This window comes from Aricia agestis, chromosome 8, assembly GCF_905147365.1.
Source record: "Aricia agestis chromosome 8, ilAriAges1.1, whole genome shotgun sequence".
Taxonomy (NCBI): Eukaryota; Metazoa; Arthropoda; class Insecta; order Lepidoptera; family Lycaenidae; genus Aricia; species Aricia agestis.
In genome coordinates, this window is record NC_056413.1 from 13,267,461 (window position 1) to 13,294,596 (window position 27,136).

The following is a 27,136-nucleotide window of genomic DNA, read 5'->3' on the forward strand; positions in this document are numbered from 1 at the left end:
CCCTTATTTCATAAAAAAAAATAGTATAATGCAGCAACAATGTAAACTATCCAGCTAAAATGTCATAATAATTGATTGGTATAAAAAATAAAAAATAACACAAAAATTCATGTACAAAATAAATAACAATTAAAATAGAATTAATTACATTGTCACATCAATTAAAAATACAAAAAAAAAATCAATATCAATGTCTACAGAACAACAAAAATATTAAATTATGTTACTAGAATAAATATTGTATATGTTACCGTTAGAATGCAGAATACGTTAAACTGCACATTACCTAGGTAATCTGCAGATTCCCTGATACCATCTTTTCATTTTTTCTATCGAGTGAAGTTGATGATATTGTGTAATGGAATATGAATTCACACACATCACATTCATGGAATATGAGTTAACACATTTAACTGTTAGATCCTCACTTAGCTTAGCTCCCCATTTCTATTATTGCACATGCACATGAAAATGAAACGAATATGTCTATTCTAAACAGCTGTATCGCCATTACTTTTCGAAGAATAGTTTTGATCAATTTCAATTTGAAATATTTCCAAATTCAATTAACCAAAAGAAAAAAACATAAACCAACTTACAAAAAGAAATGAAATCCAACTAAAAATATTTTCATGTAAAAACTAAAAATGTTGCCAAATCGAGACGATATAGTTCGTGGTGTCAAAAAGTAGTGAGATCTCATGTAGAGCCAAGTTTCTATTAAGTATTTTGCCGCGACTTATGTGTAAAATGGTTTTGATTTAGGGCTGAGTAGGTATGTAAGGTTAGGAACTTGGCTCTATATCATGATCTCGCTACTTTTTGACACCACGAACTATATCATGGTTTCGTCTTGAAATTTTTTTTACATGAAAATGTTTTTGGTGCGATAATAATTATTATTCTAGGACATAAAACACTGCGTGGGGCTCAACTCTGGTACTAATATATACCGATTCGAGTTTCGTTGACAAATCATTATATATTTGCCAATTACCTCCTAGTCGCTGGCAATAAGCAATGTAGTGGCCTGTGGTATACGCTGCAACTCCAGATATCCTAAAAATTTATTAAAATTAATTAATTTGATTCAAAACAATAAACATGAAATTGCAGTTTTAGTGTATGCTGGGCGTGTAGAAACCTCTGCCTGTGGCGAAACCCGCTCAAGGCGCCACAGACAAGTAAAGACGTAAAAAATAATAACCATAATAATATTTAAATAACCTTGCCTTATTCCCAAGTATCAAAATCATGAAATCCAATAACCATAGACGACAAAGATCAACTTCAGAATAATGTTACCAGTCGAAATATACCTATGCTGGGTAAGCCAGACTAAAATAATAATTATAAAAATTGTTAATTAAACAAAAAAGAAGGAAGAACAAACGTCTTTTAAGCACTAACAAACATTATTGAATATTTAAAATTCAATATTGACATACATTTATTAAAAATTAGTCTGGGGGGCTAACATAAAAGGATATTTTTAATTAACTTTTATTACATAAACAAGCGACGAACAATCGATTATTTAATAACGAACAATCACGAACAAACGGCGAACAAACATTAATGAATATTTATGACTCAATATTAACATAAATTTATTAAAATTTAAAACGGCTAAGTTAAGAAGATTTTTTTTAATTAAGTTTTATTACACAAACAAGTGACGAACAAACGGTTATTTATAACGAACAATCAAGAACAAACGACGAACAAACATTAATGAATATTTAAAACTCAATATTGACATCTTATTAAAATTTTTAAATGCGGGGGCTAACTTAAGATCATATTTTAAATTAATTTTTATTAAATAAACAAGTAACGAACAAACGATTATTTATTTATAACGAACAATCACGAACAAACGACGAACAAACATTAATGAATATTTATAATTCAATATTAACATAAATTAATTAAAAATTAGAATGGGGGGGGCTAACTTAAGATCATATTTTAAAACATTTTTTATTAAATAAACTAGTAACGAACAAACGATTATTTATAACGAACAATCACGAACAAACGACGAACAAACGATATACGAGTATAAAAATCAAAATATTACAAAAAAAAAAAATATTGGGGGGCTAACTTCCAGGACCTCCATTAAACTCAGTTCACAGAATACAGATGTTTTTTTTTCTTTTTTCTTATTATGGCATTTCGGCTATAAAACCATGACCTGGACTTAAGGCTGTCATGTCACAGACAGAGCAGACCTAGTGCAAAGGGGTGTTTTCCAATAAGAGCATTATAGCATGCAAAGATGTATATTATAGCACGATACATCTCGAATCTCGATACAGAAGACCACACACAACAGCTATAATGAATATTTTTACATCTTCGTATCTCAAGATACAGAGCTTACATATGAAATACATTTATATTTTGATACATCTCAATACATCTCAAATCTCAATTTATTTCTGTATATTAGGTACTATACATCTCTTCTCTTCATAGGGTGTTGAAAAATTTCTGTGATTATATTATATTATGTGTATGATAGACAGATACACACAGTGTTGCCTCTTGTCACCTTAGCACAGCACTTCACAGCAGGTACTGCAGGGAGTCTGTTCCCCAGAGCCTATATTTTCAATCAAATATCTTCAGCCCACATCGTTCTGTTTTTGGCACCAAGGCGTCGCCAGCCGATGGCGCAGGGGGGGGGGGGGGGCAAGTTGACTTTACCTACTACAATTCATACTTTTCTCATTCTCTACGAAGGAGAAAAGTAGGTATGAATTGTAATTTGTAGGTAAAGTCGACAGCACATAAAGGTTTTCACTTGTACTACGAGCCTTACATCTACAGTGATTGTAAAAACAGTATCTTAGTACTATATAATAAAAATACTATATAAATATATATTCTGTGACAGTACAGAGTCCAATGTGTAAAGCTACGAGCACGAGCTCTTGACTATGCAATAAAAAACTTGTAAATAAGTTACAATCCGAATCATCTTCTGATGAACTATCTAGTGAATCTAATAGCAAGTAACTCGAAAGGCCATAGTATTACAACATAAAAAAAAGAACAGCCTGTATAACACCTTAGCAGCTAAAAGGTGCGTCAAGCGGGTAGGCCCGGATCTACGTTTTAAAAAGGGGGGAGCAAAATCCCAATTTGCCACCCTCCAAACAAAAATAGGTAATAATTTTTATGGTCATATAGGTTTTAACCACAGAACGAGTTCTACGGAACTTTGTTGAATTGAAGTGGCGGTGATGAGAAGTCACACCGAGGTCCCTGGCGACAAGGGACGCCTCCATGTCTTTTACCATGCGAAAACATTTCAATGGGCGGCTACCATTGAAATGTAGGGAAAGATACATTACTTTACCTACTGTGTGTGTGATACATTACCTGCTCTGTCTGTGACAGCCTTTAGTATTAGCACAAAATTATTACGTATTTTATGTTCTGGCTATTTTCGTATCCGTTCGGTCCGCCGCCCGCCTTGCCTGCCCTGGCCCCTGCCCCGCCCGGGGCCCGAGGCAGTTCTAGATGTTGAAAACGATATTATACATATATTACTAGACGTTCCGCGCGGCTTCGCCCGCGTAAATTAGATATTTCACCGACAAATTAGTACACAAAAAAGCCTATGATCCTTCACGTGGTCTACTTCTTTACTCACCCAAATAACAGAAAAAATGCTCTAGTAGTTCATGAGATAAGCCCTTTCAAAAAATTTCCCCTGTTTTTTTCCACATTTTCCTCTATTTCTTTACTTCTATTAGTCTTAACGTGATAAAATATAGCCTGTAGCCTTACCAGACCAGTAGTTCCTGAGATTAGCGCGTTCGAATAAGCCCTTTCAAATAATTTCCTCCGTTTTTTACACATTTTCCTCTATTTCTTCGCTCCTGTTAGTTTTTGCGTAATAAAATATAGCTTATAGTCTTTCTCGATAAATAGGCTATCTAACACTGAAAGAATTTTTCAAATTGGACCAGTAGTTCCTGAGATTAGCGCGTTCAAATAAGCCCTTTCAAATAATTTTCCCCGTTTTTTTCCACATTTTCCTCTATTTCTTCGCTCCTATTAGTCTTAGCGTGATAAAGTATAGCTTATAGCCCTCCTAATAACTGGACTATCTAACACTAAAAGAATTTCTTAAATCCAACCAGTAGTTCCTGAGATTAGCGCGTTCAAACAAACAAACTAACAAACTCTTCCGCTTTATAATATTAGTAAGTACTAAGTATAGACTGGTATAGATAAGCGTCAAAGAAAGTTTAACCGATTTTGAATATGAGAATGAACCTAATCGTTCCGCTTGCTCTGTTAAATTACGATAAATTCCTGGCAGCTTTTCCAGAAAAAGAAAGAAGTGAATTTTGCAAATGTCTGAATTTAAATTTGAAAGCAGGAAATTTTGGATTGGGTTATTGGTGCATAATCATATCTTCTTTTTGGTACTCTTGATTTGAAACATGCAAAAATATTTTCTGAATTCTTTTATATTATTACTGTATATTATAATAACTATTAGCCATAACTCCGAAAGTGCTAATGAACCTGATGAAAATGATGACTCTAAGGATGATGAAACCTTAGCTATTCCTTCTGACGATGACACAAAAATGAACGGTAATTGCTCTGGAGTATTATTGAATAACGTACACGAAGTACGAAAGGCAGTTATCGGCCAATTCCCGTATGTGGTCGCTTTAATATCGCCTGAGGATGAATATGTTTGTGCTGGATCAATTGTTGCTGATAGACTTATCTTAACAACTGCTGAATGTGCTGATACAGCAAAATATGTTCTTATCAATACAACTAGTGCTAAAAGAGGTAAAACATCGGTTAATAATATTTTATTAAATATAACACAAAAGGAAAAGTTTCCAACAAATGACAAAAATGTGGCTCTTCTTTATGTGGAAAAGTCGAATAGCTCATTTCAATTATCGAAAATTTTAGTAAGTAATTTCACAAGGCCAGAAGAAGTAAAGAGTGCTAAAGCCATTGGATTCGGCCTTAATACGGAAACTGGCCAAACCAAGAAGCTACAATATGTTGGACTATATGTTAGAAATGCTGGTGACACAAGCAATGCGTTTATAAAGTGCATCTACACAACAGTTCCGTCTTGCTTTAAAGATAAAGGCGGTCCTGTGATATATAACGATGAATTAGTTGGTGTTGTCACGGAGGGAGCAAGAGAATGTGCATTAGAAATCACATCACACTATGACATAGATAAACATATGCTTAACTTTATTAACGCCTATGTTTTCAAGGCATGGCTTGATGATAAAATTAATAAGAAAAATGAAACTCTGGATTCCGATGAAACAGTCATCTCACGTCGTCGCTTCACTCCTGTTGGTACAGGAAGAGCACTAATGATAAAAATTTCACCTGCGATTTTGATTCACATATTGTTTATTATTTGAGAATTTTTAAACTAAATTTCTTTGTGTAATAAATATTTACAACTTAAAATATAAATTGTTAAAAAAATATTATGTTTTTGTGTAAAGCTTACGACTTACGAAGTCATGAATTACCTACGCAAAAGTCAGCGGGTGCCGGGCAGCGACAGCCAGACTTTCATGATATCTATATTATATATCTTCTGTGTTTATATAAAACTCAAAGGTGACTGACTGATTGACATAGTGATCTATCAACGCACAGCCCAAACCACTGGACGGATCGGGCTGAAATTTGGCATGCAGGTTACAGGTAGATGTTATAACTCCAACCCCAACGGGTTCAAATAGGGGATGAAAGTTTGTATATAATAATACTTCTTAACGCGAGCGAAGCCGCGGGCGAAAGCTCGTACATATATAAAACTCAAAGGTGAAAGTTTGGCTGTTTCTGACTCGCATTTATGTCGGTACTACATATAGGCGAACGCGTTGGCCGGCGCGCTAGCTCAATGTGTAGAACTGGCGTTCGTGCGTTGGCGGTAGACCGTATTTCGCCCGTTTCCACATTGGGCCAGCGCTCCGGCCAACGCGCCGGCCAACGCGTTCGCCTATAATTATGTTGTGCCGACATTAGGCTGCATTGCCCGCAGCCTCCGACTTCGAGCCCCCGCAGACTGCAGACTTTCTATCAGAAAGTCTGCAGTCTGCGGGGGCTCAGCGCATCACATGATCACACACGGTGAAGATACTATTCTATAACTACTAGGGAGTAGGGCGAGCGAAGCGAGCCCTGATAAGATTAAATGATAATTGATAAGGCACAGAAAGGATATTGGAATAATGGCATCTCCAAACTCCTAAGCATAGAGCATAATATTTCGTGTTTTAAAAAATAATCCAACATGACAGACGTATAAATGTCAAATTCAGATGTCATTTTTCATATCGAAATTTGAATTGTCGATTTCTTTTTTCATATTATATTTTCATGTTCTTGTTGTTTTATTTAAAATAAACGGTTTATAAATATAATAATATACAATGTCTAAAAAAAGGGGCAATAAGAAAAACCAAGACTTAGAAGATCTAGAAGAGAAGAAAGCCTTGAGTGTAGAATCACAGGACATAACCTCTAAAAGTAAGGCTAAGGGTAAAAAGAAAGGTAAAGGCAACGTCGATGTTAGTGACGACGACGAAATTTTAAAGAACAAATTTTCTGATGAGGAAGATATTCCGAAACCGGTGAAAAAGTCGCAGAAGAAAGGTTTGTTAGAGCAAGTTTATGTGTCATACTCGTTTTTCACTTAGTATTTCGTCATATTGTATAAAAATTTCAAATAATTACTATAATATTTTATTGCAGTTAAAAAGAAGGGTGAAGCTTTATCAGATAATGAAGAGGATGATGACAAATCTATCGTCAGCAATGCAACAAGTACAGCTTCAAAAACAGGAGCTAAACAACCCAAGAAGAAAAAAGGTATGTTAATATCAAGTAGTTCATTGTACGAGAACGGCGAATTGAGGAACGAAACTTCACATAAATAGTCAACATTTGTATGAAATTCTGTGCCTCAAGATTTTGCTTTAAATAGACATCCACTACATCCACTACACACCAACATTGTTGTTAAGGAGAACACTACTACATTTTGTAAGCCTTGATTTCTAAGTGGTAAACAAACTCTTCCAGGTAAAGGTAAGAAAGATGATTGGTCTGGTGATGAAAAGGATGTAGAATTAAAGGTTGACTCTGAAGAAGAAATTGTGCAACCAGTTAGTAAAAAGAAAGGTAAGTTATAATTTGTTGTATGAAAAATATTTTATATTGAATAATATGTATGTATCTTTAATAATTTCTTCCTGAAGATACAATTAATGTTGAAAGTTGGTGGTAACTATAATTTACATATTGAGAAAAGATACAATTAATTAAAGGCAAGAATAAAAAGAAGTCTGCAGCAGAGGAATCAGAATCTGAAGAAGATATGGAAGTGGATGAACCAGAGGACACTAAGCCAGTATCCAGTAATACTCGCTCAAAGAGTAAAAAAGGTATTTAACTTTTAATTCTATTAACTAGTCATAACATGACTATGGTTGCCAAATAAGAAGAGTAAACCAAGTAAACAAATTTTGATTTTATTATGATCACCTTCCATTATTATGATAATATAAGATTTAAAATATTTATAAGATGTTCAACATCTTTTGATGAAGTAGAATTTAATGATGTTGCAAAATAAAAATGTTTTATTCAAGAGTCACTTTTTGAATCTCAAGCCTGGCTATAATGATGTCTTCCTTCAGTTTGGAACTTAGCCCAGTAAGAACAACCAGAATTATAACAATTGATCCATGTATTGTTAGGAGACCTACAATATTTTGTGTGCTTGAAATTGCCACCAGGTCCCAACTGACCCCTAACAATGTCAAAATCAGGACCAAAAGCAAAAAGCCACTATCCACCATCAATTATTTGTGATTGTATGATAGTATCTTGAACTGATCATAAAATTTTTTTATTCATGGTTTTTCACATTAATCCTTGGATTGCGGATTCTTGGAAATCTATTGTTATTTTCTATTGTTGTCGCGGTCACCGGTGTCCTTATGGGGCTTGTTGGGTTAAGACATAAACAGTCTGAAAAAATCATGTTAATGAGTTATTGTGAAAGAATATTATTTCTTTTCTTACAGCTAAAAGCAAGAAAGAAGATTGGCCTGAAGAAAAAGAGGAGAAAGAGGAAAGTGATAAAGAAGTAAAGGCAGACTCTGATGAAGACATATTGAAACCCATTGTTAAAAGTAAAGGTAAGTAATTGTCCATTGATTGCACATTTAATACCACAAATAAGCAACAAGGTTGCCTTTTGCTTTTTTATCTGACTTCAAAAAGAGGAGGTTATCAATGTATGTAATATTTCCAGAACTGCTCAGTTTTTGTATATATTAGTCTATACTCTATACTCTTATATCAACATCTGAATAAATGTACCGATTTTTTAAAAGTGTATACAGTATGTTTTTATGTTTGTGTTTGCATATCTCTGGAACTACAAGTCCGATTTAAGTGATTTTTTTGTTGTATTAGGTATTGCTCAAATTAGAGAATACTGCAAGTTTCATCAAAATCGGTTCAGTATCTTTTGAGATAGGGAATTTTAACATTCAATTATGCACAATTTTGAAGTTTGTTTTATCTTTTAAAAATACTATTATTTATAAGACCTAGTTGCTTCAATTAAAGTATGAGTCCATGAAGTTCACTTAATTTTGGCTTACCTTTTTAAGATAAGAAAAAGAAGAAAAATAACATGGATGATATTGAGGAGGAATTGAAGAAATTTGAAATTAAAGACTCTGAACCCGAAGAGGAAGTTGAGAAAAAGGTAATTTCAAAGGAAACTCAGAATTATACAGTATGTAACAAAAATAAGTGATAGTACTTTGGGATCTGTATGATGGGTACCCTGTATCGACTTTGCTGCGAAAGTAGCAGCGCTGAAAGAGTAACTTTTTGTTTACTTTTGTATGGGAAAATTCACGACACTCGGGTGCTTGCCTTTAATTATTATTATTATTTACTTATGAAATCTCGTTAACTTAGTTTTGTGCATAACACATTTAATACATGGATAAAAATGTTTTGTAGTTTCGTTTTTAATGGTTAAAAAAAAAATTGTAGGAAAAAGTGCCTGAAAAATCCGATGCAGGGGAAAAGAAAATGAGTCACAAGGAGAAGAAAAAATTGAAGAAGCAACAGGAGTACGAGAAACAGATGGAGATGATGACGAAGAAGGGTGGGCAGGGCCACAGCGACCTGGACGCCAACTTCACAGTCAGCCAGGCACAGAAAACTGCCGGTAAATATCATATTCAGCAGTACACTTCTGTTAGGCATCCATTACACGTTAGGTTTTGCTGCCAGTTTAACCACAGTCATGAGTTCATGACTGTGAATGTTGAATGACCTGCCGTGTAATGCAGTGATGATGGTTGCATGAAATTGATTGACAGTTATCTGGATATTTTGGTTTTTATGTTCTGCAACCATCAATCATGACTTTTGAGTAAATGTTTAATGGCATTTCGTCAATCACGCGTCAGTCAGTCGTCCATAATTATCTTACGTGAAAACGTGTATTCTTTGTGAAGTTTTGCGTATGACTGACAATCAGTCGGAATGACTTGTGTAATGTGAAATTAATTTCAACACTCACCAACAGTCAAACGAAAGTCATGATTGATGGAATTGACTGACCAGGTCATGACCATCTAATGGACGCCTTATGCTAAGTACTCACATACGGTTTTGCTTGATCGAGTAATAACGTCAAACCAAACCCGCGGCTCGGGATTTCGTCTACACATTCAGCATTGCTCGATAGTTTTATTCTAAATCGATATATTTAATTCCATCGAGCCGGCTCGATGCGAACCTTCGAGCTGTGAGTTTTGCGGTCCACACAGTTATTATTACTCGACTAGACGTTCCACGCGGCCTCGCCCGCATTAATGAGAAATTTTTCGGAAACCGTACATTTTCCCGCACAAAATAGCCTATGTTTCTTCACATCATGGTCTACTCTACATCTGTGCCAAATAGCTTAAAAATTCATCCAATTCCGGTAGTTCGCGAGATAAGCGCCTTCAAATAATTTTCCCGGTTTTTTCCACATTTTCCTATGTTTCTTCGCTTCTGTTGGTCCTAGAGTGATAATAATTTATAGTATCGCCTTCCTCGATAAGTGAGTCATCTAACAACGAAAGAATTTTTCAAATCGGACCAGTAGATCCTGAGATTAGCGCGTTCAAACAAACAAACTCTTCCACTTTATAATATTAGTATAGATTTGGAGTGAAACTATCGAGCAAAACCATATGTGAGTACTTAGCATTACTGATTAAATAGTTGTCAACATAGGAAAGTCCAATTTAGTTAGTGTTCTTTGAGTTATAAAGCTCATTTACAAATTGCCCATAACAACCTTAGATACCTTTTTTGTAAAATTATACTCTATCCCCTTAATAATAAAAGGTTTTCATACTGTGTTTACACACATAACTATACAATATTTTCCTTGTTAATCAACATTTAGATAGCCAATGTATAAAATGTTCTAACGTTATAATTTTTTATAGGTCAGATGGCAGCACTAGAGAATGCGGTGGACATAAAAGTGGAAAACTTTTCAATCGCCGCCAAAGGCAAAGATCTGTTTGTGAATGCCAACCTGTTGATAGCGCACGGTCGTAGGTACGGTTTGGTCGGTCCCAACGGCCACGGCAAGACCACACTGTTGAGGCATTTGGCCCAGCGCGCCTTCCCCCTGCCACCGCATATAGACATACTTATCTGTGAACAAGAAGTAACCGCCAGTGACATGAGCGCAGTGGACACTATTTTGGAGGCGGATGTTAAGAGAACAGGTATTTATTCTAGTGCTATATCTCAGATTCTATGAAAGTCAATAGTTAATAGATCCTGATCCCTCGATAAATATATTTATACTAAGCTTTTACAAATGCATGTTGGAGTACATATTTGTCTGATACATCAATCACCATAAGCTGGTGGATTCTATGTATAGCTAGATATTATATTAGCTAGACGATGAAGTAGAAAAGTTAAAAGGTTTGTAAATTAGAAAGAAAAAAGTTAAATTTTAAATTTAAAAAACCCCCGACACAAAAAAAAATATTAAGTTCCCTCCTTAAGAAAGTAAAAAATAATAAATTAAAATAAATCCTAAAGTACCTATAAGTAATTAATATTTCAAAAAAGTACTTCGCGTGGAGACCGCTAGGTAAAGTTAATTAATTAATAAAAAAATTTTTTCATACTTTTTAAAGGTACATACTATACTAGTATAATGTACCATCGAGGAAGTTGATTCCTATGTAATTGACAGACCAACGTCACAGTATAGCAATATGACATATCTCTACAGTAGTGAAACGAATGTACTTGCGCAGAGCAACGGAGGGGTACCCGCGGGGAAGCGGGCGGCGCGGGCCCGCGTACACAAACTCGCGGAGTTTGTGTACCTGCGCCAACAGGGGTGACGTTGGCGCGTTGTCTACGAATTTTGTGTTGTAAAACGATAACTTATCTTATAAACAATGGGATATTATAATAAATGTTCAGTGTACGGATGTAAATCTGATTAAAAAAACAAAAAGGATTTAATTTTCATAAATATCGGCTCACAGTTTACACTAATATTGTGTTGGCCTTGGCGGCATGTATTTGCATCTCTGTTTTATTGTTTACGTTGTAAGAAGTGTAACAAGGAGAGAAACAATATAAAATAAATTAAAAATCTGTCAAATACCCTGTTACATAATAATTAGTACCTACCTACCCAGGTACACATATCAAGTGTAAGTGTGTAACATACCGCGCCCTTACCGCGCACGTAATAAGAGTTTTGAAGTGCTTCTGTTACACCTGACGTGTGATTAATTATTGGATATTTTATATATTCTAAATTTCGAATGCGTCTTCATTATTTTAATCCTTCGATCGTGATTCGTGGATCCTTGGAAATCTATTGTTATTCTATTGTGTCTCGCTCACCGGTGAGCTTATAAGGCTTGATGGGTTAATTAATTTTATAAATAGGGAACTAAAATCATCTAAAAATAAAGTTTCACGTAAATATCTGGCAGTACGACATAATATGTACGATTCATCTACCGGCTCAATTTCCTTTCCACTCCGGTCAAGACCTTGCTGGTCCAGTCCATTATCTTTCCTATAATTAACTATGGTGACATGTGCTGTTTAGATCTTAATGCCGACAAACTCCATAAACTCGACCGATTGTTTAATAATTGCCTCCGATTCATATTCAACCTTCGAAAATACGACCATGTTTCTTCGTATCGCTCCAAGCTACACTGGTTACCAGTACGTCAACGCCGCTCTGTGCAGGCACTGTGTGTGCTATATTCACTGCTGCATCATCCCCATACTCCCGAATATCTCGCCCCTCACTTTCAATACCGTTGCAGTAGGCACGATAAAAACCTCCGATCCACTTCAAATCAGCTTTTAAGTTGCCGTTCTTACAAGTCAAGTTCCGTCCACTCTTCTTTTAATATCCAGGCTATTCTCCTCTGGAACGCTCTTCCTCCGGAAATCAGGATGTCAAAAACCAGAGATACTTTTAAGCGCAGGGTACGTGAATTTTACTTGAAACAGTTGGCAGACTCTTAGTTTTCATAATTTATGGCATAAAATATAAATTAATATTTATAATATTTTTAGCATCATCATTGATCAACTATACAATGTGTCCCGACACCGGTGTCCGATCCTTTAATGTCGTGATCTATGGCATATTTTATCGACAAATTGGCCCTCAAATTTTTTCCCTCTCTCATGGTTGTAAAATGGCAGCCATTTTAGTTTTTCTCGGGCTTTCACACTAATCTGACCAGAACTGCTCTTGTAAATATCCTATGAAGATAAAAATGGTCTCATTTGATAGCCAAATTTGTGGACTACGCTTACACAGGCAATATGTTATAAATTTCGTGGAATTAGACATAGAAAAACCCAAGTTTAAGAAAAAAAAGTGTATTTTTTATTAATGGCTTTTTGTAAAAAATCTAGCACTTCAATCTGTTTCTTTTTTATTTTTAAAAGATAGAGAAAGTTTTCATCTTCTAAAATCCTTTTACTTTAATGTTTTAAGTCAGATAGTTTAGAAGTTATAACGATTTTCTTATGATGAGGTGGTCAGATTAGTATGAAGCCAGAGAAACAAATTTTTTTTCAAAAGTTGGAGAAAAAAATAATTTGAAAGCCAATTTATCACTAACATAAGCCATACATCATGAGTTTAAATTTTTTTCCTCTGGCTTCATACTAATCTGACCACCTCATTCGTTTCGTTACTGTAGGGAATAATATTGCTATACTGTGCCAACGTTATTTGGTCGAATATGTCAATTCAATGTTAATTGTGATTTGTCAGCTGGGTTTGACGTAACGCAACCAAACTACTTAGGTCCCCGATTTGCATAGGAATCAACTTCTCTGATAGTACATTTGGTCGAGGTTATGTAATATGCACGACATGCGCTTTCATTTAAGACCCCACTCGAGTATATTTGCAGTCATTCGGTAATTTTTCCCCACTTTCAACCCCTACAACTTTGGAACGGCTAAACTGACTTTCATCAAACATGTCTAAGAACACTCGCACGTTTAATGAAAAAAAAACTAAATTGAAATTGGTTCATTCCTTCGGGAGCTATGATGCCACAGACCGATAGACAGACACACAGAGTCGGGGGTTAAAAATGAGTAATTGCTTTTATGTTGTAAAATGTTAGTTACTTGGTTCATCCACACACATTGTCTTCATTTGTAAGTATTTTAAAGAATTGCTCGTTTTAATTAAACACTTTTTTTCCAGAACTGATGAAAGAATGTAAAGAATTGGAAGCTGAAATCGAAAAAGGTGATCTCAAGAAACAGGACAGATTAAACGAGGTTAGTTACACAAACAAATATTGAGTTTTTTTAAAAACTCAATATTTGTTTCACTTTAGTGAAACTTCTTTGTCGTATTGAAACCTACGAAAACCGTTAACCGTGGCCTACGCGTTTTCGTGACTTCATACACGGCTAACTCGATTTGCAAAATGTTCAAAGTATGTTAAAGAACAAACAGATCAATGCGAAGAACATTCCTTCAATACTTCATGAAAACTCAATTATTCGGCATTAATTTAATTTCCTTCAGCCTCATCTACCCAATTTCTGTAAAGTTATAAATAACTAGCTGTTGCCCGCGACTTCGTCCGCGTGGACTTCAGTTTATAGCGCGCGATGTCAACAAAATTGGTTTTATAAAAAAACCCTGGTACCCCATAAATCAATACAGCGGTGCAGTGTGCACACAATAAGTATTTCATTTTTTTATAATAAACTTTATATTTTATGCCAAATTTTAAAGCTTATTTAGCCCCCCAATTACACAACTTTAGTCTAAAGCCTGAGAAAGGAGATAGGCTACTTTTTTACTGGAAAAAAGGGTTGTAAGGGGGTGAAAATGCATAAATTTGTTCAAATTAAGTTAGTTCCGAAAATTCATAATAGATAGCGCCGTGCGTCTTCTACATCGCGGTGACGCTTGCTCAAAAGTCTTTCTATAAGACGTGGTATCATCTTCCATTTAAGTTTCGATTTTTTTCGATTGTTATATCTATTCTACGGTATTAAATAACTCAATACTTTATCTGTGCAGTGACGTAACCTTAAACCTATAAATGATAAATAGTTTATGGGTAAGGCTGCGTTTCCACTGAAGCGGAGCGGAGCTTAGCGGTGTCGAATTGACCAATCACCATTCACCATGCTCGAAAATACTCAAAATCTTTGCTGGCATTCCGCTGGAATAGCACGATTAGTCAATTCGGGCACCGCTAAGCTCCGCTCCGCTTCAGTGGAAACGCAGCCTTACCCATAAACTATTTATCATTTATAGGTTTAAGGTTACGTCACTGCACAGATAAAGTATTGAGTTATTTAATACCGTAGAATAGATATAACAATCGAAAAAAATCGAAACTTAAATGGAAGATGATACCACGTCTTATAGAAAGACTTTTGAGCAAGCGTCAGCGCGATGTAGAAGACGCACGGCGCTATCTATTATGAATTTTCGGAACTAACTTAATTTGAACAAATTTATGCATTTTCACCCCCTTACAACCCTTTTTTCCAGTAAAAAAGTAGCCTATCTCCTTTCTCAGGCTTTAGACTATCTGTATACAAAATTTCATTACAATCGGTTCGGTAGTTTTGGCGTTTGACGTGAAAGCGTGACTGACAGACAGACTGACAGACAGAGATACTTTCACATTTATAATATTAGTATAGATTATGTGCACACTGCACAGCTGGTTTTGGGTATTTTGATTAATTAAGGGCCGCGCTACACCGGAATGGCAGCGGCGAGGCGAGCACTTTCAGCGCTGCCATTCCGGTGTAACGCGGCCCTAAGAGGGGTACCACTTACCAGGGTTTTAAAAAGTTTTTTTAAATTTGACACAAATTGTGTTGACACCGCGCGCTATAAACTAAAGTCCACGCGGACGAAGTCGCGAGCAACAGCTAGTTATGAATAAAAACAATATATAATAAAGTAGGTATGATTAGTTCTGTTACAATAATGAAGTAAAAAAATAAAACGCCATCTGTTTTCATATATTAGAATTAAAATGTTGATTGCATTGATAATATTATATTTTCTGGATGGAATATAGGCCAACACGGTACACTCGAACTCCTTTATTTTAGAGCGCCTTCGCTGTCAACTTGTCACATATATTAGAAATGCAGTAGGAATTGAATAATATAAGATAGATTGATTATTATTATACCAAGTGATAATATTATTAAACATAATATTCTAACGTATTAAAAACTAGAAACAAAAACATAATAACTAATAAGTATGATTAGTTCTGTTACAATGAAGTAAAAAATAAAACGCCATCTGTTGAATCGTATTAGAACTGAAATTTTCATTGCATCGATATATTTCTGGATTTTTTATAATATTATACATAAAATATATTTAAGATTTTTGAAATATTATTTTAATACACATCCAAGACCCAGAAATATTGAAAACTTTTTGTTCCGCCTGCGGGACTCGAACCCAGGACCCCCGGGATGAGCGCTGGCCACGCGCAATGCGATTTAATTTTCATCGATATTTTCATGGAAATAAGATATTTTCCCACATCAAAATGTAGCCTATGTCCTTTCTCAGACTCTAGAATAACTGTGTACAAAATTTCATTGCAATCGATTCAGTAGTTTTGGCGTGAAAGCGAGACAGACAGACAGACAGGCAGAGATACTTTCGCATTTATAATATTAGTATGAATAGAAAAGTGAAAATTAATGTCAAAAAATTTTCACTTCTTACACCAGTGTTTTTCAACCTTTTTCATGATGCGACTCTCAGGATGGTTAAAAATATTTCGCGCCTTCCACCCTCTGTTTTTGCATGTTTGTTTAATAACATATTCTTACTATATTTTTCTTAAAATTCTTCTATTTAGGATGTTTATTGTTATCTTGACCCTTGGCGACCCCCCTAGAGAAGCTTCGTGACCCCCAGGTTGAAAAACACTGTCTTTCACCCTGGCACACACTCAGTTTTACATTTATTTGTAGGTGTACGCAGAATTGAAAGCCATAGGCGCCGACTCCGCGGAGCCGAGAGCGCGCCGTATACTGGCCGGTTTGGGCTTCAGCCGGGAAATGCAGAACAGAGCCACCAAAAACTTCTCAGGAGGTTGGCGTATGAGAGTGTCTTTAGCGAGGTATTTATTAAAAAAAATCCCTATATGTATATAAAAAAGGCAAAAGTGATAAACGGTTCAAAAATTTTAACCCTAATAATAAACCCTAGAGTGGTTAAGAACTTGATCAAAGTTTGTATGCCAGGATTACTATTTTGATCAAATTACATTTAATCAGTAAAATTGATATGAGATAATTAAGAGTCCCTAATCACAACTTACTAATTATCGCTACTTACGAGGGCTGCTATTTATGTATCCGGAATTAAAAAAAGAAACAAACATATATAATTTAATATGGTTTTATTGCTTTTCAAAATATTCGCCGCGATGATCGACACACTTTTGCATAAGCTGGAACCAATTTTCATAGCACTTTTTCCATTCTGATTAAGGTATCTCCAAAACGCGCATTTTGAACGCATCAACAGCCTCTTCGCGGCTCGAAAAACGTTGACCACGTAATTTGTTCTTCGCGTATGGAAATAAAAAGAAATCGTTAGGTGCCAAATCAGGGCTGTACGGCGGATGACCAGTCAATTCGATCTTTTGACCCTCCAAAAACTGAGTTGTTTCAGCTGAGGTGTGACAGCTAGCATTGTCGTGATGTAATATGATTCTGCGTTGTCGGTTGTCCTTTCTTATTTCTTCAAAGACTTCTGGTAAACAAATGGTCGTATACCATTCAGAATTAACCGTTTTACGATTCTCTAATGGCACTATAGCCACATGTCCATTAATTCCAAAAAAACAGGCGACCATTTGCTTCAAAGTACTTTTTGCACGAGTAACTTTTGTTGGTTTCGGCTCATCTTGGAACACCCACACCGTTGACTGTTGTTTAGTTTCGGGGTCATATGCATAGATCCAAGATTCATCACCTGTGTAGATATTATAAACGGCTTTTGACGTACCACGGTTGTATTTTTTTATCATTTTTTTGCACCAATCGACACGAGCCCGTTTTTGATCGATTGTCAAGTTGTGCGGAATCCAACGCGAACATATTTTTTTTACAGCCAAATGTTCGTGTAATATCTTATGTATGCTCGTTATACTTATGCCTAAGGACGCCTCTATCTCGCGATATGTAACATGACGATCACGCATTATTAGTTCCCGCACAGCATCTATATTTTGTGGGACAACAGCTGTTTTTGGGCGACCTTCTTTATTTTCATCCGTGAGCATAGACCGCCCACGATTAAACTCACTGTACCAGTGATAAACAGTGGTTTTTGATGGTGCTTCATCTCCAAAAGTTGCGGTGAGTTGAATAAAGCACTGTTGTTGATTTAGCCCACACCGAAAATCGTAGTAAATCATTGCACGAAAATGTTAACGCGTTAAATCCATGGCAAATGAAGACACGCAATTTTCAAAATGACGCCACAATGGAAAAATAATTGACAGTCACATGAAACAAAATGTATTCTTCAACCAAAGAGTTCTATTTTCAAATGTTGTAATTACTTTTTAAATATTGTTCTTGTAAGTGGCCAGTTCCGGATACATAAATAGCAGCCCTCGTATCTACATCAAGTGACAGACAAAATCTTAATATATATATTTCTTGTGTGCGTGTGTATGTGACTGAACTCCTCCTAAACGACTGGACCAATTTTGATGAAATTTTTTGTGTGTGTTCGTGGAGATTCGAGAATGGTTTAGATTTACAGTTTGGTCTACTGGAAAATGTTTTTTCAATTAATTTCTTATTTATAAGGAGTTGTTGATTTTGGAATGTTTTACATTAGATCCGGCGGACGGCGCTATCATCGCATTCAATATTATTCTATTTCAATTTTAGTTTGTCCTGACAGATGGTGCTACGATTAATTTGAAAAAAAATTTGTTATTCAATTCATGTGCTGATTAAAATATTAAATAAATAACACATAGGCTACAATTTTAACCGACTTTCAAAATGGGGGAGGTGTTATGTTCGTTTTCTTATATTCAACGATTACTCCGCCGTTTGTTAACCGATTTTCAAAATTTTTCTTTTGGTATATAGGGTATCATCCCAATTTGGTATTATATTCAGAAAAGTGGTGATCTGATGAAGGATCCTTAAGTAATCGAGGGAACTCCTCAAAACTTATAGGGAAACATATGGTGACTTCGGTTTCGTGAGAAGTATTCTAAGCATATGCTACCAACAAGTAAGATTTTGCACCGAGATATACCTGGTATATCGTGGTTCGGAAGGTGCTGAGAGAATTCCTGATTCTTTATAGATACAAGTTTGGGAGTTTCGGCGTTGTTTTAAGAACAGAAAGCATATGCTACTATGCAAATTACATTCTTCATCATCATCATCATCATCATCACTACCATATTATACCATTTCATAGTCTTTTAGATCGAGACTCGAGTTTGTCAAGCGATAATTAAAAAAAATCTATATCTACCTAATATTATAAACCTGAAGAGTATGTTTGCTTGAACGCGTCAATCTCAGAAACTACAGGTCCGATTTAAAAACTTATCTCAGTGTTAGATAGATCATTTATCGAGTAAGACTCATCATTTATCGAGAAGGTTATATTATATTATTACTCTAAGACTAATACGACAGAAGAAACTCAGGAAAATGTGGGAAAAACGGGGGAAATATTTTTTATGGCAAAATGTACCTACGGATTCTGTAAAATTTCTAATTTACGCGGGCGAAGCCGCGCGGGACATCTAGTATAACTATAAGTTATCTTACATTTAAGTGTTATTGAATGGGCACTAAGAGCCTTTTCTTTTTCAGAGCTCTGTATGTGGAACCAACTTTACTACTTCTCGATGAACCTACAAACCACTTGGATCTCAACGCTGTAATTTGGTTAGACAAGTAAGTATCCTTCAACTTCTTTGTTTATTACTAACATCTATATATTAATACGTGAGCCAAAAACTTTGTATCCCCTTTGACGAAAAATGGGGAAATGTAGGTAAATGAAATTTTGCACAGTTATAGTTTATATGGCGAAGGAGTGCATCGAGCTAATATTATTTTGAAATTATGCTTTTATCATACATTTTTTTAACAAATAAAACATTACACACACTACAACACACACACTAGGAAAAATGACAGATTTTTGAGTGACAAACCTATAAATACGATTTATACACTTTTATTTATGGTTGAAGTCTGTTGACAACAAGGTGACAAATTGGAAATGCATTATAGTTTTTTTTATTGAATCTGAGATACTATTAGACAATGCTTGCACGGCCAGTCTGAGATCAGCTGAGTCCCAGAGATGAGAGTTGAAAAAAATATGATAAAGCCAATTTTTTTTACAAAATATAGGTAGTAGTCCTAATGCCGTTGAGATTAAGGTCGAATTTCGACCATTGGGCGATCTCTAGTCCTATTAAAGAAGCATTCATATTCAAATTAATTTGTTTGCGTTATGTTAAACCCAGCCGACAGATCCCATTGAAAATGAATAACCGAATCAATGATTGGTCCGCCATCTGCAAATGGATTGCTTTGATTGTGTCATATTTTAATGCAATACATCTTCGCAGTTACTTACAAGGCTGGAAGAAGACGCTGCTAGTCGTTTCTCACGACCAGTCCTTCTTAGACAACGTTTGTAATGAAATCATACACTTGGACCAACAAAAGTTATTCTACTACAAGGGCAACTACTCAATGTTCAAGAAAATGTACGCACAAAAACGGAAGGAAATGATCAAGGAGTATGAAAAACAGGAGAAGAGACTTAAAGAGTTGAAGGCCCACGGACAGTCGAAGAAGCAAGCTGTAAGTTTTGTTAACATTAAGCTAATACAGGGTGTAACACAACAAAGTGATATTTCACTTTTTGCCTCGTGTTTTTACAGATAACGCTTGTGCACTTTAAATATTATCACTCTGATACATTTTTTATTTGATTCAATTTGCTCTTCATGCTTTTTTTATAATTTAAAAATTGTATTCGGCGTCTACTCTTTTTTGAAATGTAATTTCGACCCTCGGACCTAGTATCGGTAAAGTCCACTTACTTATAGGTTTTTATTGTTAAATGTTAGTAGATTTGATAAAATTAAATATAATATTATCTTCATAATTAAAAATGCAGAAAGAAAAATGAACGGTTGAATCAATTTGTCTAATTTTGCTCTTGAAATGGAAGTCCAGGAAAGGTTTATATTAGCAAGAAATTGATGTAGTAACTTCATCGGGTTATCTGTTACCAATTTTCCTTCTCTATGTAACAGGAGAAGAAACAGAAGGAGGCTCTAACCCGCAAGCAGGAGAAGAACCGCAGCAAGAACCGCGAGGAAGAGGCGGAGGGCGCGGCGCCGGTGACGTTGCTGCAGCGCCCCAAGGAATACATCGTCAAGTTCTCCTTCCCCGACCCGCCGCCGCTGCAGCCGCCCATCCTGGGACTGCACAGTGAGTATATACAAGATAACCCGGGTTTTCCACTAGGGATGATGACAATATCAGAATTTGGTAGACATTCTGAATAAAACTAGCTGACCCGGCAAACGTTGTTTTGTCGTATAAATTATTTCTAGTATCAATATAAAAAGGAGATGAAAACCTATTCCCAGGCCTAACCAATGTACTATCAGACACTATTTCCACGCCTGATAGGCAGAAATTTTGTACCACAGTAAACTTGTACCACCTTGTAACAAATTTCTTGGAAATAAATAAATTATATTCTATTCAGAGAAGTTGTGACATAGGGTAGATGGCGGACCTACGTAATTTGGTCGCGTTATGTGAAACCCAGCCGAGTTCACAAACATTGAACTGACATAATCCCCCCAAATGACGTAGGTCCGGCAATTGCCCATTCAGAATCAATTTTTTCGATGGTATAATTTATGTCGCAGTCGACTTGTTTAAAACCATAAGTTTAGTGTTATTATTACACAAGCGTAATGATAACAAGCAGAAGAAATTGTATTCTAACTCATTTTGAACAAAATTGCAATAAATACCTTGGTGATGCATTTCATTATCCCGTAATTTCTCCTCAAATATTTGTTTAAATTTTGATTCACTTGTATGTTCCTTTATAATTTCTGCCTTTTTAAGCGCTGAACTAATTCAATCAAACATTTGCTGCTGCTTTTGAATCAGCTGTAGTGTTTTGAGCGACTTAAATATTCAATTAAAAAGCTAGACGTGTGATTGAATGGCGTTGTTCAGTAAAAGGGCTAGCTGTTTGATTGAACGGCTATTTACACCAGTTGGCTGCGACATATACAAGAAAACCCGGGTTTTCTATTGCAGCATTAGAGCGCATTATGCGGCATAGTTAACGTGACCATACGTCCCGCTTTGGGCGGGACAGTCCCGCTTTCAGGCAATCTGTCCCGCTTCCCCCGCGAGGCCGAAATTGTCCCGCTTTTGCAAACAAACCAAACGACGATTTAAAAGTATTAATATGTTTGAAATGCCTGGAAGTAACGCACTCCCATACAACAAATGTGGTTATTCTGCCATATTTTGTTTATATAGGGTAAATCTGTAGATGTCACGCTCTGACAAAAAAATCAAATGGTCACGTTAGGCATGGTGCTCATGCATCGACGCGCGTTATAGGTTTTTTGACGCTCATTCGCGCTTCCTTATTTACACAGCATAAGTTTTTAAGACCTAATTTAATGTAACGCACGTGAGCAAAATAAATGAACTGAATTTATTTGAAATTTGTATATATTGGATTTTAAAATTAGAGGTGAATATGCTGTAGGCTGAAAATATGACGCGTCGCCTCGACTCGCGGTACCGCAAGTCCACGCGCGAGTGGGATGCGTCATGCGATGCTAAGCAACATTCCACGCATGAGAATACGCCGCCTAGGAACGAAATCCGCATCTTTTCGAATTTCGAATTTCAAATCAAAGGTAAGAGCGCGGTGCTTCTCTATGATTGAATACCACTATCTCCCCAGACGTGGACTTCAACTTCCCCGGGCATAAGCCGCTGTTCCGCGGCGTGGACTTCGGCATAGACCTGAGCAGTCGTATCGCCATCGTGGGCCCCAACGGCGTCGGCAAGTCCACCTTCCTCAAGCTGCTGGTGGGCGACCTGAGTCCCGTGCGCGGGGAACTTATCAGGAACCATCGATTGGTGAGATATTGATGTATATTTCTAATACATTTCGCCCGCAACTCCGTTGCGCCAAAATTCGTTTATCGGGGATCGTAAATTTTTCAAGGACAAAAACTTTTCAAGATTGAAAATCTATACTAATATTATAAAGCGGAAGAGTTTGTTAGTTTGTTTGTTTGAACGCGCTAATCTTAGGAACTACTGGTCCGATTTGAAAAATTCTTTCAGTGTTAGATAGCCCATTTATCGAGGAAGGCTATAGGCTATATTTTATCACGCTAATACTAATAGGAGCGGAGAAATAGAGGAAAGTGTTGAAAAAACGGGAGGAAATTATTTGAAAGAGCTTATTTAAACGCGCTAATCTCAGGAACTACTGGTCCGATTTGAAAAATTCTTTCAGTGTTAGATAGCCTATTTATCGAGGAAGGCTATAGGCTTTATTTTATCACGCTAAATCTAATGGGAGCGAAAAAATAGAGAAAAGTGTGGCAAAAACGGGAGAAAATATTTGAAATGGCTTATTTGAACGCGCTAATCTCAGGAACTACTGGTCCGATTTTAAAAATTATTTCAGTGTTAGATAGCCCATTTATCGGGGAAGGCTATAGGCTATATTTTATCACGCTAATACTAATAGGAGCGGAGAAATAGAGGAAAGTGTTGAAAAAACGGGAGGAAATTATTTGAAAGAGCTTATTTAAACGCGCTAATCTCAGGAACTACTGGTCCGATTTGAAAAATTCTTTCAGTGTTAGATAGCCTATTTATCGAGGAAGGCTATAGGCTATATTTTATCACGCTAAATCTAATGGGAGCGAAAAAATAGAGAAAAGTGTGGAAAAAACGGGAGAAAATATTTGAAATGGCTTATTTGAACGCGCTAATCTCAGGAACTACTGGTCGGATTTGAAAAGTTCTTTCAGTGTTGAATAGCCCATTTATAGAGAAAGGCTATAGGTTATATTTTATTGCGCTAAGACTAATAGGAGAGAAGAAATAGATAAAAGTGTGGAAAAAACGGGAGAAATTATTTGAAATGGCTTATTTGCACGCGCTAACTAATCTCAGGAACTACTGGTCGGATTTGAAAAGTTCTTTCAGTGTTAAATAGCCCATTTATCGAGAAAGGCTATCTATACTTAATATTATAAATGTGAAAGTATCTCTGTCTGTCTGTCTCGCTTTCACGCCAAAACTACCGAACCGATTGTAATGAAATTTTGTATACAGATAGTCTAAAGCCTGAGAAAGGACATAGGCTACTTTTTTACTGGAAAAAAGCGTTGTAAGGGGGTGAAAATGCGTAAATTTGTTCAAATTAAGTTAGTTCCAAAAAATCCATAATAGACGGCACCGTGCGTCTCCTACATCGCGCTAACGCTTGCCCAGAAGTCGTTCTATAAGAGGTGGTATTATCTCATACTCAATTTTTTTCCGATTGTTATTTCTTTTTTACGTTATTTATTAAATCAGTACTTTATCTATGAAGTGACGTAACCTATCAATGATAAATAGTTTGTGGGTAAAGTTGTGTAATTGGGGGCTAAATAAGTTAAAAAATTTGGCATAAAATATAAAGATTAATTTAAAAAATTTCTATACTAATATTATAAATTCGAAAGTATCGCTGTCTGTCTGTCTGTCTTGCTTTCACGCCAAAACTACCTAACCGATTGTAATGAAATTTTGTATAGGTACAGATAATCTAAAGCCTGAGAAAGGACATAGGCTACTTTTTTACTGGAAAAAAGCGTTGTAAGGGGGTGAAAATGCGTAAATTTGTTCAAATTAAGTTAGTTCCAAAAAATCCAAAATAAATGGCGCCGCGCGTTTCCTACATCGCGCTAACGCTTGCCCAGAAGTCGTTCTATAAGAGGTGGTATTATCTCATACTCAATTTTTCCGATTGTTATTTAGTAAATCAGTACTTTATCTATGAAGTGACGTAACCTTAAACCTATCAAATATCAATAATAAATATTAAATAGTTTAAGTTGGGTAAAGTTGTGTAATTGAGGGGCTAAATAAGCCTAAAAATTTGGCATAAAATATAAAGATTAATTTAAAAAATTGAAATATTATAGGTATGCACACTGCACAGCTGTTTTGATTTAAGGGCCGGGGTGCCAGGGTTTTTTTATAAAAGCTTTTGACATCAATTTTGTTGACATCACGCGCTATAAACTGAAGTCCACGCGGACGAAGTCGCGGGCAACAGCTGTCAGCTAGTGAAATATACACAGAGTCTAGGTAATATATAATTTTAGTACCTACCACTAGATGGCGTTAGTACTCACGACTTCATATACCAATTTCTATGTACAGAGGATAGGTCGCTTCGACCAGCATTCCGGTGAACATCTAACGGCAGAAGAATCTCCGGCGGAGTACCTACAGCGTTTATTCGGGCTGCAGTATGAGAAAGCCCGCAAGGCGCTCGGCACGTTCGGGCTGGCCTCGCACGCACACACCATCAAGATGAAAGACCTCAGCGGAGGACAGAAGGCCCGAGTGGCCTTGGCCGAGCTGACCTTGATGGCACCTGATGTGGTTATATTGGTGAGTTGTTGTATTTGTCGTAATTGTAGTGTAGTTTGGTTTTTGTACAAAGTTTTAGCAAATAAAACACTGGCCTAAGTGTGTGAGGGCACCGACGCTCATTACCACAATATACAGAACGAATAACCGTTTGGCATGAAAGATAGATTTGTCAGCTACTTTAGCGATGTTAGCGATGTTTGCGGTGTTCCTGGTGCTAATGGCGTAAAAACCAAGATAGTATTAACATTTTTCCAGCTTATACGTGGGAGAGCCATGCTTCGGCACGAATGGGCCGGCTCGACCGGATAAATACCACGTTCTCACAGAAAACCGGCGTGAAACAGCGCTTGCGCTGTGTTTCGCCGAGTGAGTGAGTTTACCGGAGGCCCAATCCCCTAACCCCTACCCTATTCCCTTACCTACCCTCAACTATTCCCTTCCCTTCCCTACCATCCCCTATTACCCTATTCCCTCTTAAAAGGCCGGCAACGCACTTGCAGCTCTTCTGATGCTGCGACTGTTCATGGGCGACGGAACTTGCTTTCCATCAGGTGACCCGTTTGCTCGTTTGCCCCCTTATTTCATAAAAAAAAAAAAGCTATTGATCTTGTTGGAAAAAAACATTCAAGCACACCTACCAAATTGCTTGGCAATTTGTCGATCACAATCAATCGTCGTGACTTTGGCAGGTTGATTGATTATTTGTCAGTGCGATTTGACGTCTCGTAAACCAGTCGAATCTCGTCATAATATATCACTGTTCTATGATGTTTAAATTTTGGAACACACCTGTCATTGTGTAGGACGAGCCGACGAACAACCTGGACATCGAGAGCATCGACGCGCTGGCGGAGGCGATCAACGAGTACAAGGGCGGCGTCATCATCGTTTCGCACGACGAGCGCCTCATCCGCGAAACGGACTGCACGCTGCACGTCATCGAGGACCAGACCATCAACGAGGTGAGTGTGTTTGTTGTTGTTGTGAGTGACGCGTCATCATTGTGCGCTATCATCGTGTCGCACGACGAGCGCCTCATCATTTAAAAACCCGATCGAAATGATTGTTGACTCGGCACCGTAATGACGTCATAAGTGTCGTGTTACTTTGAGCCATAGCACCATAGCATTTTCGATGCCTTATATCGAATTCCATACGTCGAATGAAATATGATTAAAAGCTCTGCTCTAGTCAGACTAGGTCTATTAAAAATAATTATAAAATGTACACATAAACCGGGTAGTAAGTATAAAATAATGTTTGTTCCACAGGTTGACGGTGATTTCGACGACTACAGGAAAGAGCTGCTGGAGAGTCTCGGAGAAACCATCAACTCGCCTTCCATTATCGCCAACGCCGCCGTCCAACAGTAGACCTTATGCACACGAGATTAGAGTCATTATTAAACGTGGAATTAAATTGCGCCATTACTTGAGAATACTCAATTCAGTACTCTCATTACAGTACTGAAATTCAACAATAATACAGCTTCGATCTAGTACGGTTCAAACAAAATAGTATTCTCGTATACGTCAAACAAACGTCAAACGACAGCAGTTTCAATTAAACTTACTTGCTATGGCCCTTCCTTAACGGCCGTTCCCAATATTTGATCTATCTCTGGTTTTGCCCTACTAGAGATAGGAATAGCTCACATTAGACATTAGAGATATATATTTTATGTCAATTGTGAGCTATTCCTATCTCTAGTAGGGCAAAACCAGAGATAGATCAAATATTGGGAATGGCCGTTAGT

The 27,136-nt window shown here is 36.5% G+C and overlaps 2 protein-coding genes across 3 annotated transcripts; both read left to right on the forward strand.

The window, feature by feature from the left end:
- Nucleotides 1-4,482: 4,482 nt before the first annotated feature.
- LOC121729442 (trypsin-like) lies at nucleotides 4,483-5,445 on the forward strand. The gene has a single exon (XM_042117959.1). It carries the CDS (start codon nucleotides 4,617-4,619, stop codon nucleotides 5,433-5,435), a length of 819 nt encoding a protein of 272 aa, XP_041973893.1. The 5' UTR covers nucleotides 4,483-4,616; the 3' UTR covers nucleotides 5,436-5,445.
- A 924-nt stretch (nucleotides 5,446-6,369) lies between these two features.
- Nucleotides 6,370-26,872, forward strand: LOC121729429 (ATP-binding cassette sub-family F member 1). 2 transcript variants are annotated; one of them, XM_042117943.1, is made up of 17 exons: nucleotides 6,370-6,681; nucleotides 6,781-6,897; nucleotides 7,111-7,209; nucleotides 7,356-7,472; nucleotides 8,115-8,231; nucleotides 8,712-8,809; nucleotides 9,106-9,283; nucleotides 10,563-10,850; nucleotides 13,850-13,926; nucleotides 16,627-16,775; nucleotides 19,516-19,599; nucleotides 20,286-20,523; nucleotides 20,982-21,159; nucleotides 22,676-22,854; nucleotides 25,165-25,398; nucleotides 26,184-26,342; nucleotides 26,652-26,872. In XM_042117943.1, the coding sequence occupies exons 1-17, from the start codon at nucleotides 6,459-6,461 to the stop codon at nucleotides 26,751-26,753; spliced, it is 2,637 nt and encodes an 878-aa protein (XP_041973877.1). In that variant the 5' UTR covers nucleotides 6,370-6,458; the 3' UTR covers nucleotides 26,754-26,872. The 2 variants fall into 2 exon arrangements, with proteins under 2 accessions (XP_041973877.1, XP_041973878.1); XM_042117944.1 differs by having other exon boundaries at nucleotides 8,118-8,231.
- Nucleotides 26,873-27,136: the final 264 nt, after the last annotated feature.

Excerpts from the sequence above, each read along its gene's own strand:
- LOC121729442 (XM_042117959.1), top strand. The coding sequence starts at position 4,617 with ATGAACGGTAATTGCTCTGGAGTATTATTGAATAACGTACACGAAGTA.
- LOC121729429 (XM_042117943.1), top strand. The coding sequence starts at position 6,459 with ATGTCTAAAAAAAGGGGCAATAAGAAAAACCAAGACTTAGAAGATCTA. Across the intron at positions 8,232-8,711 it reads ACCCATTGTTAAAAGTAAAG|ATAAGAAAAAGAAGAAAAAT; the intron begins GTAAGTAATTGT and ends TACCTTTTTAAG. Across the intron at positions 10,851-13,849 it reads GGCGGATGTTAAGAGAACAG|AACTGATGAAAGAATGTAAA; the intron begins GTATTTATTCTA and ends CTTTTTTTCCAG.